The 18113-nt window shown below is 41.8% G+C and overlaps 1 protein-coding gene across 10 annotated transcripts in view; it reads left to right on the top strand.

Moving 5' to 3' along the window:
- Positions 1-18113, top strand: part of ARHGAP22 (Rho GTPase activating protein 22) — a gene marked incomplete at its 5' end in the record, with an annotated part of 127703 nt that overhangs the window by 19392 nt on the left and 90198 nt on the right. For 4 of the 10 annotated variants that reach the window (XM_079312853.1, XM_079312854.1, XM_079312847.1 and 1 more), the window contains one exon: positions 1007-1094. In XM_079312853.1, coding sequence (XP_079168979.1) covers positions 1007-1094 — 88 coding nt within the window. Of the gene's footprint in view, positions 1-1006; positions 1095-4491; positions 4667-5338; positions 5442-14987; positions 15210-15898; positions 16113-16193; positions 16289-18113 lie in introns of those variants that run through there. The other 6 variants (XM_079312857.1, XM_079312850.1, XM_079312858.1 and 3 more) reach the window with 6 other exon arrangements.

Below are 18113 nucleotides of genomic sequence, written 5' to 3'. Positions count from 1 at the left end.
TGATCCAGGTGTCTTGGATTTGGTTGTTGTCAGATTAGTAAACATGCATAGCTATATTCTCATTAATCAGATATATGTGTGGAAAACGTGACTGAAACAACATTCTTCATGTTCTGTTCATCAAGAAAAGATCCTTTGGACCTCATTGGCATTCCAGGGCAGTTCAGTGAAGGAGTGGGAGCTGCTGATTTCCCTCTTGATCGTTTAACTCTTGAGAGTCCCAGTTCTTACTGTATTTTGTCTGTCTGATTGTGATATGTCCTGAAGAATTTTGGCTGAAAACCCTCTAAAATATCAGAGATTAAGTGCTTGCTTCACTCATGTTACTGGACAAGAGCTTCTTGTGATGTCTTTTTGCAGCTTTTCCATAGATTAAGAGGATTTTCTTCACTTTGAAGACACCATGCCACCAGCTATGCAGAATTCCCAAACTGGAATACATTGTGTTAATTATGTTTGGGCTCAAAGTGGAAATGAAGCTGAATACTGGCAGCATTTGAACTTGGAAGTAAAGGGGCTCAGTTTTTTTCCTAGGGAAGCTATAATCTTTTGAATTAAAAGGTAGTCTGTTTTCTAGCAAACCTGAATCAGCTGCTCTCTTCCAGTATCTCCCTGGGAACTTCTGCATACTGAGGATCTCTGGAAAATTTGCCATTTTATTCAGATGCATGCTGCAACCAGGAATTCAAGGGTGTAGAAAGAGTAGATGTAATGTGAGATGAAATTTTGCAGGGGATAATTAGTTATGGAAACCAAGGAGAATCACTTCTGCATGCTCAGAGCAGTGTTATTCCAGAGGAAACAGCCTTTAACCAGCAGTGTCCAGTGTGAGAGGAAGGACAGTGGATCAGCTCAATGACCAGCTCAGATCTTTTCTTGCTCTGAACTGTGGAAAGGTGCTGGGATCATTAGATGTGCAGGATTTGAATTTACTATACATTTTGTCATATTTTCCATACCCTTCTAGTGGCTTTTCCCTTTTCACTAATGTTTGTGTCCATTACAGGGTTTGATACTTCTGCAAGGCAGTCAGGTGAACGAGCTGCCTCCTAATCCTGATGAACCAGGGAAACATCTCTTTGAAATTACCCCAGGTATGCCACCCTTTTCTTTGTGCTTCCACTGTAACATCACATCATTGCCATCATCTGTCACTAATGATAATTGAGCTGTGCTGATCATTCCTGAATGTTCTGATACACTGGCAAGATTACCTAGTGAGACTTGGCTACATGGTGTTCTTTGTCCTGGATATAAGTGCTGCTCATTTTATAGTAGTTGAGATGCATCATGGTCCTTGACTTTCCTGTTTGGAGGGGCTCTTTGTTTGGAGCACTGTGTGGTCTCTCAAATGATTGCATTCTTATGGTTGTTACAGGAGAAACAGGCACAGAACACAGCACAGAATTTATAGAAAAGGAACATGGAGTATCTGGATGCAATTTCTTTCATGTATACTAGCTATTTTGGGAAGCAAGTAGGAGGGCAGACAAAAAGCTTCAAAACCCTTCTCCTTTGGAAAATAGATGACCTAGCATGGAAGAGAGGTTGGAATGTTTTCAGGTAGAAAATCTGATGATCTGTCACTGTAATATTAATGTAAAACTTGCAGAAATTTTAGCTCCCATATAAACACTTGCTGTGGACAGAGTTTGTATCTCTGGTATAGATTTAGAATTAAGTTATGTGTTGCAGTATTGGAGAAATTCAATTCAGTTAATTCAGTTCTGGTTGTATTTAAGAAAGGACCTCCCTGTGCATTGGTTTGGATGCAGTGTATTTTGGAGGTGGTTTCAGGTGCCAGGATCTACAGAGGAAAAAAACCTGTTGCACTGCTGTAGTGTTACAACAGAGGAGTGAGAGCTCTGAGACGACTGAGGCAGTTCATCCATCTCCCAGTACCTGAAGAGAGAGTTCCTAGCAACAAAGAGGCAGACAAGTGTGACTGTGCTAAAAATTATGTGAGTGCAGTGACTCAGTCATGCTTCCCTTCACTGCCAGCTTGTCCTGCAGGCAGTACCTGTCCAAGCTGCTTAGCACTGCCTCTGCCCACAGCACTGGTGCTGTCAGTAGGGCAGATAAAATTTGCTTTAGGCTGCCTCTTGTTTTTCAATGGAATTAAAAATAAAAAAAAAAATGGACATTTGCCTCTGTATTTGATTTGGTGATTCCACATTTGCTGTGGAGCCAGGTGTTTTTTTACTCTTTGGGGTCTTTTGCTTACCACACTGTTAGGCTGGCTTAAAATGCTGTTTTTGCACATCCCTCTTGAGACAGTGTCAGGCAAACCAAGAACAGTGCTGTAAGGTTTTCAGCTACACCATCAGGCAGTGTTTTGCAATACCTTAGTCACAGAATTCTGTTTGACACACAGGAAGCTACTTGAGGAGAAGAGATTTTTTTTCCCTCTTACTTACCACTGTGCACTGTCTGCTAATGCCTTTCTTCCCTTTTTGCTGCACCAGGTCCTCATGGGCAGGGCCCCACAATCAGCAGGGCTTTGGGCCCTGTATGTTGCCTTTATGGAGGATCTCCAGAGAAGTGGCATTCATTGTTGGTCTGAATGTGACATATCTGCACCATTCTGCAAAGATTGTGCCCCATACTATTGCAGAAGATCTGTGGACCTGCAGTGTGCAAGCACTTGGGTTGTTGTGATTGTGACTGGTCCTATGTGTTCTGGCAATGATCTGAAATAATTAACTGAGCTACAGACTGGCTTGATTGGGTTTCCTGCAGGCTTGAGTTTCTGCTGACTCCAGCTGGTAAAATAACAATTCTGTACTACTTATCCAGCCTATCAGATTATATTGCTATAGCCTGCAAAAGAATTGTCCTAAACTGCAGGTAGCTGTTGCTTCAGGTGTGTTGGTAAAGCAGGGCCATGTGGCTAGTTGAAAGGGTCTATTAAGAAAGGTGCAAAAAAGTGACACTTTTTAACATGGTTGTGTGTCTCAGGATGTTTGAGGTCAGTCTGAAGTTTTGACATAGCACTTTTATGTGTCCCTGGAAAAAGGGTTCATTCTTAGTTTACCACTGACTTGTCTGCAAAATGAAGATGTTTTCCCTAACTTATGCAGCTAAATCCTGTTTGTAGCAAACTTGGTTGCTGCATGGATAGTAAGTATTGAAAAACACTATAAATAGCCTGTTAATGCAGAATGTGATTTACTCAGATGTCACTGGAGGATGTCACCCAAAGAGTTCCCCATTTTGTTCACAGTACATTTATTCTGTGCTGGTTTTGGCATAAATGCCTTTTCTTTTTTTGCATGTGTTCTGAAATGACTGTGTTCTGCGTGGTTGCCAGCCTGCAGAACACCCACATAGTGAACAGCTCTAAAACAGATGCCAGATAGGAAAGGAGCACAAATGATCTTGCAGGACCCAGATCTTTATTTCCTATCTCTGCTCATCTTTCCCTGTTGGATGTATGGCCATGATCACATTTCTGCCTGATTGTATTTCCCACTATAAAGAGTTTCTATAGGAATGATAAGATTTTTTTTTTCAAGTTGTCTTGGCTAAGTTGAGGATTTTGTGAATACAGTACATTCAATAGCTGTAAATATAGAATGGGGTTTTACTAGCCTTGTAAGCATCAGAAATTTAACTAACAAAATTAAGAAAGGAATGTAACATTCCTCAAATGTACCTATAGCTGATACCAGCTTATATGACAGAGAGGCTGAGGTCTGAGAAATGTATAGAGTTCCAGTCTGTGGTACGAGTTGTCTCCAAAACCCTGTTTTGTGAATAATAGCTAAGGTGTTCAGTGTCTTTGTTGTGAAACTGCTGCTGAGATCCTGCCACCTTTCCTCTGCTGCAGGCTGTGTTAAGTGTGGCTGTGGGAGCAGTTCCCTCAGTGCAGGGACTAGAGTAACAGCATGTCCTGTGCTGTAACAGAGCCTGTATTGATTTTCTGCTGAGTAACAAGAACTAATGATGGGCATTGTGTATCATTCATATTTCATCAAGTTCATTTCTAAGCTGTATAGGGCAGCTGGGAGAAGGGTTAACTCAGGACATGAGAGGCTGCAGAACAGTTCTGCAGTCAAACCAGTGTTAGATCTGGTGATAGGACTTCCTGAAATATATTCTCCATATTCCTTTTTGAGGAAACTGTAAATTTCTGGACCCCTTTTGAATCCGTTCATCATAGTTAGAAGTTCAGAGTGGAATGGTGGGTTAAGCCATGGGTGCAAGTTGCTCTTATACTCCAGTGCACATTAGCAGGTGGTGGGGGATGTTTTTGTAAAGTTATGAGGGTAGTATGAGGTCAGGTGCAAATGTTGTACCATTTGGGGAAATAATTCCACAGCAGCTGGTACTTATGGATGGAAATGATCTGTGTTGCTTGGGAGAGGAGTCCAAATCTGGCAACAAAAGCAGCATCCACTGTTGCCAGGGGCAACAGAACAGCTTAGTGCTGACCTGGGGTTACAGTGCAGTTTGGAGTGGTGTGATGCAGCTTGTGAGAAGCCACAGGGATTAAGCTCTGAGAAAGCCTAAAGGAATGTCGATGAGTTTGCTCCTGAAGTCTCACCTTTTAGGAAACTGATGTTTTAATGACTTGTGGCAGGTGGTCTACCTCGTTTCATTCCCCAGTCTTTGCAGCATTATGAGCTGCTCAAGTTCTTCTGCAGACAGAGAATTTCCTGATTCAGTAAGGTTTTTAGAATCCAGGAGAGGAGTGGTAAAAAGGTTCAGAAGTTAGGAGGTACTCATGATACACATTTTGATGTCTCCTCAGCAATGATGATAGCTAGTTCCTGTTTCTTGCCACAGGGCTTTCTGCCAAGGTGAACAGTGACAGCTCTTATCTGAGACTTTCTGTGAGAATAAGAGTGCAGTTTTGTAATGAGTTTAATTTTTTCATTGGAAACAGCTGCTGAATGGGTTGATCTTGTTTCCATACATTTAATAATATCTTTCATTTCAGCTCTTATGACTGAAAAAATATTCAAACCAGGTAGCCTTCATGTCAATTCAGAAAAGGTGGTGAAAACCACACCTTCAGGTTGTTTTTTTGTGCTCCAGTTGAGTTAGCACCAGCCCTCTCTTTAGTGAAGCAGTTCAGTCATCTTCGTAATTGTTACCTTGATCTTTTTACAGACTTAGCCAGAGTAATGATCACTGCCCATACTTGATTTACATGTCAAAGGTTATTGTCAAAACTTTAAAAGTCAATTCTCTATGGTGTGCTTTTTGAGTCATTATAAAGACTTAATTCAATATAGGCAATTTGTCCTTACAAAAGAGATTTGCATTGAATACAGAATCCTTCAAAGATGGAGTAGTGGCTGCATTATGCCAGAAGTTAGACTGGGGTAAAATAAAATGCCTTGTACAGAAACTATGTGCAGGGTTTATGTAGAAGCTATTTCACCTTGGTTGTGCTATATAACAAGAAAGAAAATCAAGAAAGGCAAGATACTAAGGTAAGAGTCCTAATTCTTACAGGAAGAGTAATTGCTGTCTACCTGCTCTGTAGGAGTCCATTTGTGTTGTTGACAGGGTCTGACAGAGAAGTTGGAGTGGCAGCTTGTTTGTCTTGTGCCAGTAGGTGGAATGATGCCCACAGAGCAGTCTGATATGTGGTACACTTCTGCATCCCAGGTGATTGACACCAATTAAGCTATTTTTGTGGCCTTTTTATCTCAGTTCCTGTTGAGATGGTGTGTAATTAAAATACCTGGAGGAGAAATTAGAAATTCATACATTGAAAATCATTCCGTGTTCTCTATTATTCAATGCAAATTGCAATTCTAATTAACAGCAGGATCCTGAGTTTGCCATTGCTAATTAAGTTTTCTCCTGAAGTCTACAGCTGAAAACTGACTGTGCATATCTGAATATGTGATGATGTTGATATTTGAGAGATATATTTAGATTTCTGTGCTTTGGTATCCACCATATTGACTTGGGAAATGGAAACAAAATAAAGTAATTTTGGGTCCTACTAGAAAGTTTAAGAAGTGTAGCTGCAGCAGTGTATTCTGGAAATGCTTAGCAAGACAGAGCTGTGGATGTTACCATATCCATGGCATTACATTGCTCTGGAAAAGAAGATTGGTGGTCTTGGTTTTGCAGATCTGTCAGATCTGTGTTTCTTACTTCTAGATGTGTAGAGCACAGAGATCATTCAATTATATGTCACTAAAGAAACATAACCGTCTCTTGGAACATGAGATAGACCTAAACCATAAAATGTTTATTCTAAATTGTCTTTCCAAAGGAGTGCCCAGAATGACAAAATTGTATCTTTTCTTTGCAATCGTAGTGTCGAAACTGTTTTGTATTATTACCTTTTATCTTGGGTTGAGATATTTAAGGTCTTTAACACTCAGATGCTGACCTGCTTGCCTTTTCCCAGCTGCGGTATCTTTTTGTGCTCTGGTGCAGTTTGAGTTTCCCCGACTGTGTATCCTGAACTGTGTGCCTGCAGAGTGTAGGAGCATTGCTCCTGCTCTGCTTGCTCCTTGTCTGCTGAGCACTAGATGGTGCTGGTTCTTCCCAGCTGCTGCCTGACTCCTGGCTGTGATGATGGCACGTCTTGAATCCCTGGAGTTCATCTTCTCAGAGGAAACCAGCTACTCTGTTTTGTTCATTCATGTCTCCTCAAAGCCAATCAGCAAGCCAGAGCTCCCTGACAATGTCTTTGCCCGGCCAGTGGAGCCAATACTGTGCTCTGTAGGCAGGAGACAGTATTAAATACATTTCTGCACATTTGCTCAGTTGGTTAGAATGTGGTGCTAATAATGCCAAGGTTGTGGGCTTGATGCCCATATGGGTCATTCACTTAAAATCTGGGCTTGATAATTCTTGTGGTTCCCTTCCAACTCAGACTATTCTGTGATTCTATAATAATCTCTGTTGAATAAACTCCATGTATTTACAATATACAGCTGATGTCTCAGATGCCAAAATCAACACTTTAAAAACAATCAAGTTCAAATTGTTTACCTGTTTGATTATTCTTTTGGTCTTAAAACTCATGTAAGAGTAGAACATGTTCTGTATATACACAAACAGTAGTGACTGGGTGGGGAAGTCACTTGGATATAGGTCTCCACTGTTTCAGGTTAACATACTGACCCAGTGCTTATGGGCTGTTTAGTGACATCTGTCTATCTTCTCCTCTCCTCCCATCCTGAGCCTGTTAAATTCATTTTTCAAAATACATATCTTGAAAATTTTGGAATTTTAATGAATTAGCATTTTCCAAAAGGTACTGACTGCCTTCCTTGGAATTACTCCTTTCCTAATTCTACTGAGATTCTTTTATTGAACTGAAAAAATAGTTTTTGTGGCCTGTTCAGACTTTGACAGCTTCCTTTATGTGTCCTTCCTTCTGTGTCAACAGAAGTATCAATCAGCTGCTAGTGTTTCTAGGCTTGTTTTACAAATGGATTCAAGTTGATGAACTGTTACTTGAGTAAGTTAACAGAGGCCCTCATTTCCCTTGTGCAGGTAGGTGCTAGCAGCTCAAATCTGCTGCAAGCAAGGCTCCTCTGCTTGCTGATTTTCTGATCTGTGCTTTCCCTGAATGCTTGACTGTATCATGTCACTGAATTCTTATGAAAAGAGATCGTGGAAGAAAAAGTCTGACCTTTGCTCTCAATTCATGTAACCTTACTGGTTTCAACAGTGTTGTGTTCAATCCCAGGCTGTATCCCTGCAGCTTGACCAGTCCACTTCTGCCTACTTAAGGTGGTGACTCATTGCAGGTGAAGGTCTTCAGACTGCATCCAGAGTTGTGTGCAGAAAGGTTATTAGGCTCCTCTTTCCCCCTGAGGGCTATGAGGCCCTCTGATAGTTAAGAATGTTTTGGCTCACCTTCCCTTATCAGTTTAAAACATCTTGAAGGGCATCAGGAGGCACCTGCAGCCTGTAAATTGCTTTTTGCTTTGTTTTCTTTTTTCCCCTAGCATATGCAATGCCCAAGGCTTATGTTTGCATTTGGCAGGTAATGATCCTGCTTCATGAAATAAACAAGATCCTGCCTTTGTTTTATTAGAAGTGTTTGATCTACTCCAAGTTGTGCTGTCTCCATCCCTCAGTGCTCTGGGGACGTGGGCATTGAAAGTAGGACTGGAAATGTGTTCTGCTGTCCTGGGATTTGTATTCCAGGAGAAGGACTGCATTTGATCCCTGATCACTAGCACCTAGCTGTCTTTAGGGCACGTGCTGGCTTTCAACAAGAATGATGGTTTTTAAAACTTGAATTGCAATTGCATAAGGCCTGCTGTGAAAGGAGCATGCGACTTAAGAAATCTCATGAATAGGGCTTTCTGCTAGTACAGATCATTAAAATGTAACCTCTGACTGGTTCTGAGCAATGTTCCTTAACCCACTGTATTTCTGAAAGGCAAATATAGCATTTTATATATGTTGCCCTTTGGGTGTAGAAATATGGCTTTGTAATGTGATGGCACATTGTAGTGGAAATGTACAAGGCATCATTTGATCCCCCCAGGTTGATTTTTCAGTGCAAATTAGATAAGATTTTAAATACTTCCTGCTGAGATCTTCCAGAGTGAGTTCTGCTATTGAATATTCTGCCTTGAGGATAATATATTAAGTCCTAAGGCATGTGTAGTTAGTAGAGGGATTTTTTTTTAAATACTCTAATGCAAGTACAGCTTTGTTACATAGAGATATACTTATCAAACTATCAGCATGATCAGTTATGTAGTACCATCTCTATATTTCTTGCTAGTTTGTCAGTAATCAAGTATTCAGTGACATTTTACAGCTTCTGTGCTCTGTTGCTGGGTTTTGTTCAGCTCCAGAAACAGCTGTGTTCCCATTTGCAATAACAATGGGTGAATTCTGCACAAGATTCATGCAAAGTCTGGGATCTCTGAGGCTAATAAAATACTCTATTAGGTTAGTTACAATGAAGTAAAATAAGATACATGATGTATGGCAGTGTCAGAGCACACACTAAATTCTAGCAGAAGTGAAATAAACACAGGAGGAAAAGGCCTCAAGCTGTGCCAGTGAGGTTCAGGGTAGACATTAGGAAGAATTTATTCACTGAAAGTGTTGCCAAGCCTTGGAACAGGCTGCCCAGGGATGTGGTGAAGCCACTGTCCCTGGAAGTGTTCAAGAAAAGACTGGATATGGCACTTTATGCTCTGGTTTAGTTGATATTGTGATGCTCAGTCAAAGGCTGGACTCAGTCTTGGAGGTCTTTTCCAGCCCAAATGACTCTGTGATTCTGTGCTGTGACAATCCTGTAAGGCAGCACCACACTGCTTTTGAGGCACCTGTTAGCACTGAACCTTAAAAGCTCAGTAGAGTACACTGACTTGGAAATACATGGAAGTCATTCTGGGGAGCAAAGGTAAGAAAACAAAAACACAGGTCCTTTTTACAAGGCCCACAGAAAGTCTGTGGGGAAAGAGAGGTGCAGCTGATTATGTGCTAGTCCAGGATCCAAAAGAGAATATAACTGAGAAACTGCTGTCTGGGATGTTTGTGAATGCACTAGTACAATTTGAAGTGGCAGCTGGCCCACTGTCAAACACCTGTGAGAGAGGTTCACAGGCAAAGCCCCTCTGTGTTTGTCTGAAATGCTTTTGGGATAATTAGTGTGCTATCAGCAAGAACCTGCTTGCTCTGGGCTTTTTGAACTTCATGGTGAGGAGGAAATATGACAAGATTCTATTGCCTATGGTGGAGCACTTAAGCCTTATACCCAGCCTAAGAAGATGTGGGGGGGTTTTGTTTGTTTTTGTTGGGGTTTTTTTGTGGTTTGTTTTTTTTGGGGGGAGGGTGTTTGTTTTTTACTGGGAATGGGTATCTCTGTGCTAGTTATCCAGGTATAGTTTCACTGTGGGGAATACATGAGTGCTGAGTGTGGCTAATCTGTGTTGAATTTACCAGCATTCCAAGAGCTTTATTCCCTAAAGCTCATGATAAGTTTCAGAGTGTCTCTACAGTACTCATCACAGAGGCTCTGCTCAAGGTACTCTTCTCTAAAGGCAGTGAGGCAGCTGGGGTCAGGATTGTGGTCTGTATAGTGTAGTACATTCTGATGAGTTTAATGTTCCTAATATTTTTTTGAGCACTCTAATTGAAATTAATGTGATTTCTTTCATGAAGAAGCCAAAGTTCAGGTTGTTGGCCATTATAGAGCTTTTTCTTTTGACAGACTTTTTAAATGTTTACTTTATTGAAGTTTGTGTCTTCTGTGTCTGTTCTACCAGGTGCACAGGCCTGTAAAGACATTCTTTCAGTCTGCCTTTGAATCTCAGCCAGAGTCCATTGCTCATCCAAGTGAAGTCCACTTAAGATGTTGACACCCACATTTCCATCAGTTATCAAAGATGTTATGTATCATCCTGGACTCCCAAAGCACTGTTAATAGTTCTGGGATTTGTTTTTAACCACCAGCTGTCAGACAGACATGAAAACTTGAGGGAAGCAGCAGGAGGAATTTGAGATAACAAAGAAAAGAGCTGTGAAATCAGAAATGTACAGTGTTAAAAGGGAGTGTGTGTAAGACAATAGGGAAAGACTGTTACAAGCAACCATTTCTTATTTGCATTGAGGGATAATTGTGCTAACTGTGGTGCTTCCCTGAATTTTGGGCTGTGTATTTTACTACGAAGATTTATAAGCTGGTAACTGCTAACTTGAGAGATGAAGAGCCTTGTCTACATTAGTAATTCTGTTCCAATATAACTGTGTCAAAAGAATGCCAGTACTGGCATAATAGTGTAATGAGGAGAAAGATTACTTTTATTAACACAAAGAGAAGTGTCTGCAAAGATCATTATTATGTGGGAATCCTTCTGCTCCACAGAGACTATAAAGGCTCTGTTTTTATAGCATGTGGTTTGTGTATGAAGCAGAGACTCATACATTTCTGGAAGGGTTCAACAGAAGATATTTTCCAGATTAAATTAATTCTGGTCCACTTTGAGTGGACAAACCAGGCTTCAGCTGCCTGTTTCTGCCCTTTATAGATCTTGGGCACAGATCTCAAGTGTCATGTGTTGCTAATACTCTAGAAAAGGAAAGTAGACATCCTACCTTTTGTTAGCTCTGTGACCCAAACACAGCACAGCAGAGAACGGAGGGAGTTAGTACAATAGGAAATACTGAGTTTATGATCATGCTTGGTAAGAAAAATATTATCACCTCAGCCCTGGTTCTGAAGGTGGTGGAAGTCTGTGGAAGGTGTCATAATGATGACTGTGGTGCTGAAGGGTGACTGTCTTACTGAAGGGGATACATAAGGATTGAGGAGGACCAGTGAGAAGAAATTAGTGTTCTCCCTTAGTGGTGTTTTGGGGTTGCAGCTGTTTTCTCTTGGAAAACACAGTTTTGCCTTCAGTTTTAATGTCAACATCAGCACAGAGCTCTGCTTTGGTCCTGGTAACTTCAATGAAAATACTAAGCTACACATAAGGAGTTATTTCTTAATCACCTTCAGCAAGACATTCTTGGCTATAGGAGTCCAAATATTTTTTATCAAGCTCAGACCTTTATGCCATTAGCTTTAAGTTCTGCAGTCAGTGAGGATTTGTCTCTCTGAGCAAAGGAGATCCACGTCTCTCTCCTAGGAGCAAGGATTCTTTGAAGTTAGTAAGTGCAAAAGCTTGCATACATTAATAGTAGGCTGTCTGCTCTCTGTGTACACTGGGATCTGTTAGGAAAGGGCTCCTTTTACAGCAGTTTAAAGTGCTCAGGGCAGCAAGATGCCTTCAGGTATTTGCAGTAAAACTGATTCTTACAATCTGTGTGCTTAGCTGATCTTCCCCTTTGTGCTCAAAGCTGGTGTGAGCTGTTCAAAAGCAGCTGTGGATTTTGAATTGCTGATGTTAGCCAGCATGCCAACCTGCAGCTGAGAGCTCTGCTGGCACTCCAGCCAGCACTGCCCTTCTACAGGCAAAAATGGAGCAGTCACAGTGTCAGCTTTTCTTCATTTGTTGATGCCTGCACCTAAAATTCTCTAATTCTTTTTTAGTTCATCAGAATGCAAGGAATTCCTTTTTGCACTTCACAAGTGCTTTAGGCCGCAGAGTCATTATTTGAAGGAAAAAAAAAGAAGGTGGACACATGTGACTCTCCTAAAATATGGCCATTAATATGAAAAAATGTCCAAATGCCCATGAAAATTATTATCATAGGAGTGTCAGATGGTACGACTGAATTTCTATTGGAATTACAGTGACTGGAGGGAGAAGAGAAAGCAATGGATGCAGTCAAATCAGAACTTTTTATAAACTAGTATCTCTTGACTCTTTCTGCACTAGAAATTCTTTAATAGGACAAAGCCAGATGTTTTGAAATGTTATTCCTGACAGAACAGGTGACTTTCAATCCTTTTTTCTTTTTTTTTTTTTTTTTTTTTTTTTTGTAAACTTAACCTTAACTTGGTTAGCAGGAATGTGTTTTAGATCACTTGGGACAAGGCAACCTGTGAATACAAAATGTGTATTTTCATGATGCCTCTCATGCAGTCTGGTGATATATCTACATTGAGATCATCTTTTCTGTGCTTATGTCTTGAAGAACAGATGAGCTATAAATAGTTCCTTTAAACAACGAAGGTCTAATTCTTCTCTCAGCAGGTTATTCTTCAGTCTTAGGAACCCAGAGAACTGGAGTTTTCAAAAACATTTTCTTTGCAGTTTATATTAAGCATACTAAAAGTGTGTATTTGAAGGGCAGGGGAGGATGAAGACTGGGATTTGAAAGAGTGAGGATGGTTTAAATTACTCTGCTCTCACAGGAAAAAAAGCCTTAGGGGAGGTAGCATGGTCACTTTATTAATAAATACTAGGCTAGAAAATTCACTTTGTAGTTTCAGGCTCTTATAAGAAACATAGTAGGTCTTTACTGAATCCAATGGCTATTGGGAAATATGAAGAGTCATAGAGTGTTGTTACTGTGGTCTGGCAAGCCACTTCTACTTGTTTCAACATGTATTTTGGAAATTCTGGGAATAATATATGCTGAATCTGACTTAAAAAGTAAACTTTTCATTTTACAAAGGCTTTAACTTTTGAATAGTAAGTCTATAGTTTTCCCTGATTTACAGATTATTTGATTGATTTGGGGAAGATAACAGTATAACTAATTTTACAGATCAGACAAAACAAGCTTTTATTGGCCAGGCTTGAAAGCACTAACACATTCTTCTGAATTTTGAGCATGGCTGTTAGTATAAATGGTAAGTTTTTCATGAGTGCACCTTTCATACTGGCTAGCTTAGACTCATTCTCTATGAAGCCCAGTTAACCTGTTTAATAGTAATGATGCAAGGTGGTGCTGAAATTTGTGTTCTTCAAGAACAAGTTTGTGCCTTTTGGGAGCAGGGAATGTGAGGAAAATCCCCAAAGCTCTGTAATCCTGGTCTTATGTGTTAAAAAGCTTCCAAGATGTATGCTTGCCCAGTTCTAGAGATGTAACTCTGGCATCACAAAAACCATTTGTCTCCTAGTAAAGGAATGATTAATAAATACCTTCAGCCACTAGTACTCTGTCATGTCTGGAATGAGTCATTGAACTAGAATAACATATTCCTCTTCTATCCTGCAATTTTTAAAAATTTGTTTGGTTAGAGTGGTTTTTTTGCCCCAGTATATAAGTGATTGGCTTAACTAAAACTGAAATATTTGCCTCTGGCTTCCAGATATTTAGCATTGTCCAGAAATATAAAGGTTTATTATTCACACAGTGTTTAGCAGCTGGCTTTCCTTCTCAGTGGCAGGCAATACACTACTGCATTTCTTAAGAAATGAGAGGGAATGTAAACTTCAAATCAAGAATTTCAGATGCTTTGGATGGCTTTCTGAAAGCTGTCAGTATTGCCTTATTTTATTGCTGACCTTCACTGTAATTTTTGCCATCTGGAACAAAAGTGAGGAAAGGACTAAGTGTTCTTTAGCTCTATTTTGCCCAGCAATATTTTTGGGTAATGTCACACTATGTAAGGATATCAGAGGCTCTGCCTTCCTCTTGCAGGGAATGCTGAAGATTGTTATTTTAAATATATGGTGATAGTTATTGCAGTAAATAACTCTCAGCTATTTTCATCTGGGACCATTTAATTCCTTTAGGTGATGTCACATAATCAAAAAGTAAGACAAACTTTTTGTCAGTTTTCTGAATATTTTGTGAAAATAAGGAGAGTTTGTAGTGTTTCAGAAATAGTAATGAAAAGAAAAAAATTCTTGAACTGCTTTGTTGAAGCTGTTGGTTTGTCTGAACCAAGCATGTGTGCCTAACCCCTCATCAGCCTCCATCTGCCATGTGAAGTCATGTAAGTAATAGCTCTAAAACTTCTTAAATACTCAAATTTCTGTAACTTCCAGGTAGTCTGGGGGGTTCTCTGAAATACAGCATCTAGTACCTTTCCTTAAAGCTGACTTGGCTGCTGGGCTGGAACAGCTGGAGAGGAGGGTGCTTTCTCCATCCCTTGTATCTACCATGCTCTGACAGTGACATTAGTAAACACTGGCTTTTCCAGACCTTGGAAAACCTCCTCCTGCTGGGGACTGCCTGGGTTTGCTTTGGAATTAAATGGAGGAGCAGTGCCAGGAGATTGCCCAGCCCCTCAAGCAGGTGGTTTACGAGATCACCCTCTCTCCCCTGAGATCAGATCACCCTCTAGCCAACAAGAAAGGAAGTATCTGCTGCTTTACAAGGACAAGGAAGCACTTTACACAAGAGATGGATTTCCAAGCAGCTGTCAGCTATGGGCACTGTCTGATGAGTTTAGAGGCTCGACAAAGCAACTGAAATGAATTCTCACGCATTGATCCAAGAGGAACAAGCTGGTACCAGCAAAGCCAGAACACTGGATTTCCTTCAGTGTTCTTGCAGGAATATCTTGAATTTCCTCCAGGATGTTTTGTGATGGTGGGAAAGCTTTCCTGCCCTGTCCATCTTCTATCCTGTGTGGGATTTGGTTTTGTTTTGGTTTTTTTGTGCTAACTAATGAATGCTCATACTCTGGGATTGCTCAAGTGTGCAGTTAACAGCTGAATACTCTGCAGAAGGACCTCTCTGTAGAACATTATTGTAGTTTTTTTTTTTGGTTTTTTTTTTTGGTTTTTTTCTTAATGATGGGAGTGCTGGTAGACATCTACCCTTTAGGTTATTCATTTTGTCTCCCTGAAGAACTTTAGTTCAAGCTCAAGAGGCTGAGATACATACTGGGAGCTGGAACTGCAGATTGTCATCAGGTCTTTGATTCAGGCCGTTTCTGTTTTTTTTTAACTATATGGAAAGATATGGTTCCTTGTTATTACCTCCCCCACCCCTAAACCTCTGTTTGTCTGGCTTTCTCCTCTCCCACCCAAACTGTAATTTTTGTGCATTGCATGCTGCTATCAAAGAGTGTATTCTTCTGCAGTGTCCAGCCTGGAAAAGACTTGATCATTCAGTCGCTTTCTTCTGATATCTAACTCTTGGTCCAAGCTTTGCAAAGGCAGCCAGTTTGCCTGTGAGTTGGTGGATAAAACAAACTGTGACCCTGCTGCAGTGCTCGGGGCATTGCTGCACCTGGGCAGTGGGGTTTCAATGAGCAGGGTCCCTGCTGCACTAAGAGAGGTGCTGCAGGGTCTAGAGAGCAGCACAGAGTGATCAGAGATCCAGTAAACATCTGTTCTAGGGAAGTTGTTCTTTCCTTACCCCAAAACAAAACGCTTATCTTGTCGTTGTGGCCGGTGACTCAGGTTAATGCAATTAAAAGTGTGTAAACAAACCTTCTGAATATTGCTCCAGCAGTGCTGACCTTTGCAAGAATGCAAGGTCCCTGTAACACTCAGTATCTCTGTGGAGACTCAGCTATATGGTGAAGTGTTTACTCTTGTGGGGGTGTGTGATGTGAGGGGGATATCATATGACCCTGTCCTGTCCTGAGAGAATTTTGAAATCGTTTTTCTGCTATCTTTTCTAAGCACACTGAAGGTTTCTGTCGGGTTTCTGTTGCCTCTGGCCATCTGAGCGCCTCTCACCCCTTCGAAGGGGCGGCTGTAATGAATAAGCCGGTGCGGCCGGAGGGGCAGGGAGCCGTGAAGGACTGAGCTCCGCCGGGAGACGGCTGAACCGGGGCGGTGAGGGCGGGGGATGCAGGGCACCGAGCCGCCCCGCCCTGCCCTGCCCCGCCCCGCCCCGCCCTGCCCTGCCCCGCCCCGCCCCGCCCCGCCACGCCCCGCCCCGCGGAGCGCTGCCCGCCCGCTCCAGGGATGCTGCGGGCGGGACCCGGGGGCACCTGCCATGGGGCTGTGCTCCTGCAAAGGCTGCCCCGAGGAGCGCACAGGTAACTCCTGCCCCGGGATGTGCCGGGTGTATCTCCTGCCCCGGGATGTGCCGGGTGTAACTCATTCCCCGGGGATGTGCCGAGTGTAACTCACTCATTCCTAGTGTGTGCCGCGTGTAACTCATTCCCTGGGGATGTGCCGGGAGCTGTTTCCTCGGGTGTAGCTCATTCCCCGTTTGTGCCGGGTGTAACTCACTCATTCCCCGGGCTGTACCGGGAGCTGTTTTCCCGTGTGTGCAGGGTGTAACTCACTCATTCCCCGGGATGTGCCGGTAGCTGTTTCCCCGGGTGTAACTCACTCCTCGGGATGTGCCGGGTGTAACTCACTCATTCCCCGGGATGTGCCGGGAGCTGTTTCCCGGGTGTAACTCACTCATTCCCCGTGTGTCCGGGAGATCGCGGCTCGGGAGCCCCCGCTGCCTTCTGCGGGACAGGGACAGGGAACCAGCCCCTTCTCCCTCAGTGCGCAGCACTCAGTCCCTCCACCACTGTGGAGGTGCCACCACTTCTTACGTGGTTCAAAAAAACTCGGAAAACTAAATCCTTAAAAACTGTCTCGGTGTGATCTTATATGTTTAACGCAAACCTCTTTGCCTCCACTAACAAGCAAAATGTGATGGGAGGGAAACTGGTTGTTTCTTTTCAGAAGGGCTGTTATCGTGGCAATAGCATTAGCTGACAATCTTTCCTCATCTGCTCTGTGTAAGGCAGGACTTGGGTATTTTCTGAAGGGTCAAGCTCGCAGTGGTCTAGAAGAAACTGCTTTAGGAGGCAGACAGTGTCTCCAAGCCACTTGAAGCTATTGTAATTCTCCTGAGGATTTTCAGTGACTTTCAGGGTGGCTCCTGCATGTTTTGGGACAGCCTCTGACATTCTGTCTGTTTTGCTAAAAGTTTGTACTTGATATTCCAGAGCTGTAAGAATAGGTGTTGTGTGATCCCAAAGAGAAATGTAGTTTCCTAAGCAGAAAGCAGTCTCATATAATAACAGTGTTCAAAAACGTTGCCATGCTTGGAGTTCATAAAATAAAGGCTTGAGTATTTTGACTTTTTGACAGCTGAAAATAATTCTCTTTTAGTAATCAAATCCTCTGAAGTTGGACTCTTGAGAAAATACGGAGGGAAATTGCTTCCTGTGCAGAACTTTGGAAGAAACACCCTTAATAGTCACTGTGCTGGAAGTATGATTCAGAAAATTGTAGAAATTTAGCACACGTGCTCTAGTTTTGACATAAGGGAAAAATAAGCACATTAGTGGAAATTTGGTCAGTGTGAGGCTGCTTTCTACATCACAGCTGCATCAGGGTAAAATTTATAAATGAAGGTAAGCTTCATAAAGCTAAAGGTGGCAGTATAAATACTGCAGGAAAAGTGTGCTGGTCTGAAGTAATATCAGTAACTGTTATACTAGAAGCATAAACACTGAAATAAATATTCCCTGTCAGTAGAGAAGACCAGGTAAAGGTATATCTAGTGTCTCAATTATTATTGAGCTGACTATGCCAGATTGTCAGTGTGGCACCTGGTGAATGGATCTGAATTTCCTTCTAAAGACAGGATAAGAAAAAAAATTGAGCAAAATACCCCTGAATTTTGGATTGGGAATACTGTGGGATTTTTCATATGCTTGTGGTTTTAATCTGTTGAGGATGGGGAGGCTTAGATTGGGTGTTATCAAAAAACATTTGTCCTAGTTCTGGCATGAATCCAGTCACCTCATTCACTTGAGTGAAATTGTATTTATCTTCTTCGGGAAGAGCTTCTACAAACAATGGGTGTTTCAGCTAGCATATTGCATTCAGGCTTGAAAGAACAAAGTATGTTTG

The sequence above is a fragment of the Erithacus rubecula genome (assembly GCF_903797595.1).
Source record: "Erithacus rubecula genome assembly, chromosome: 9".
NCBI lineage: Eukaryota > Metazoa > Chordata > Aves > Passeriformes > Muscicapidae > Erithacus > Erithacus rubecula.
Note: the sequence above shows the minus strand (reverse complement) of the source record. Positions and strands in the feature narration are given on the sequence as shown.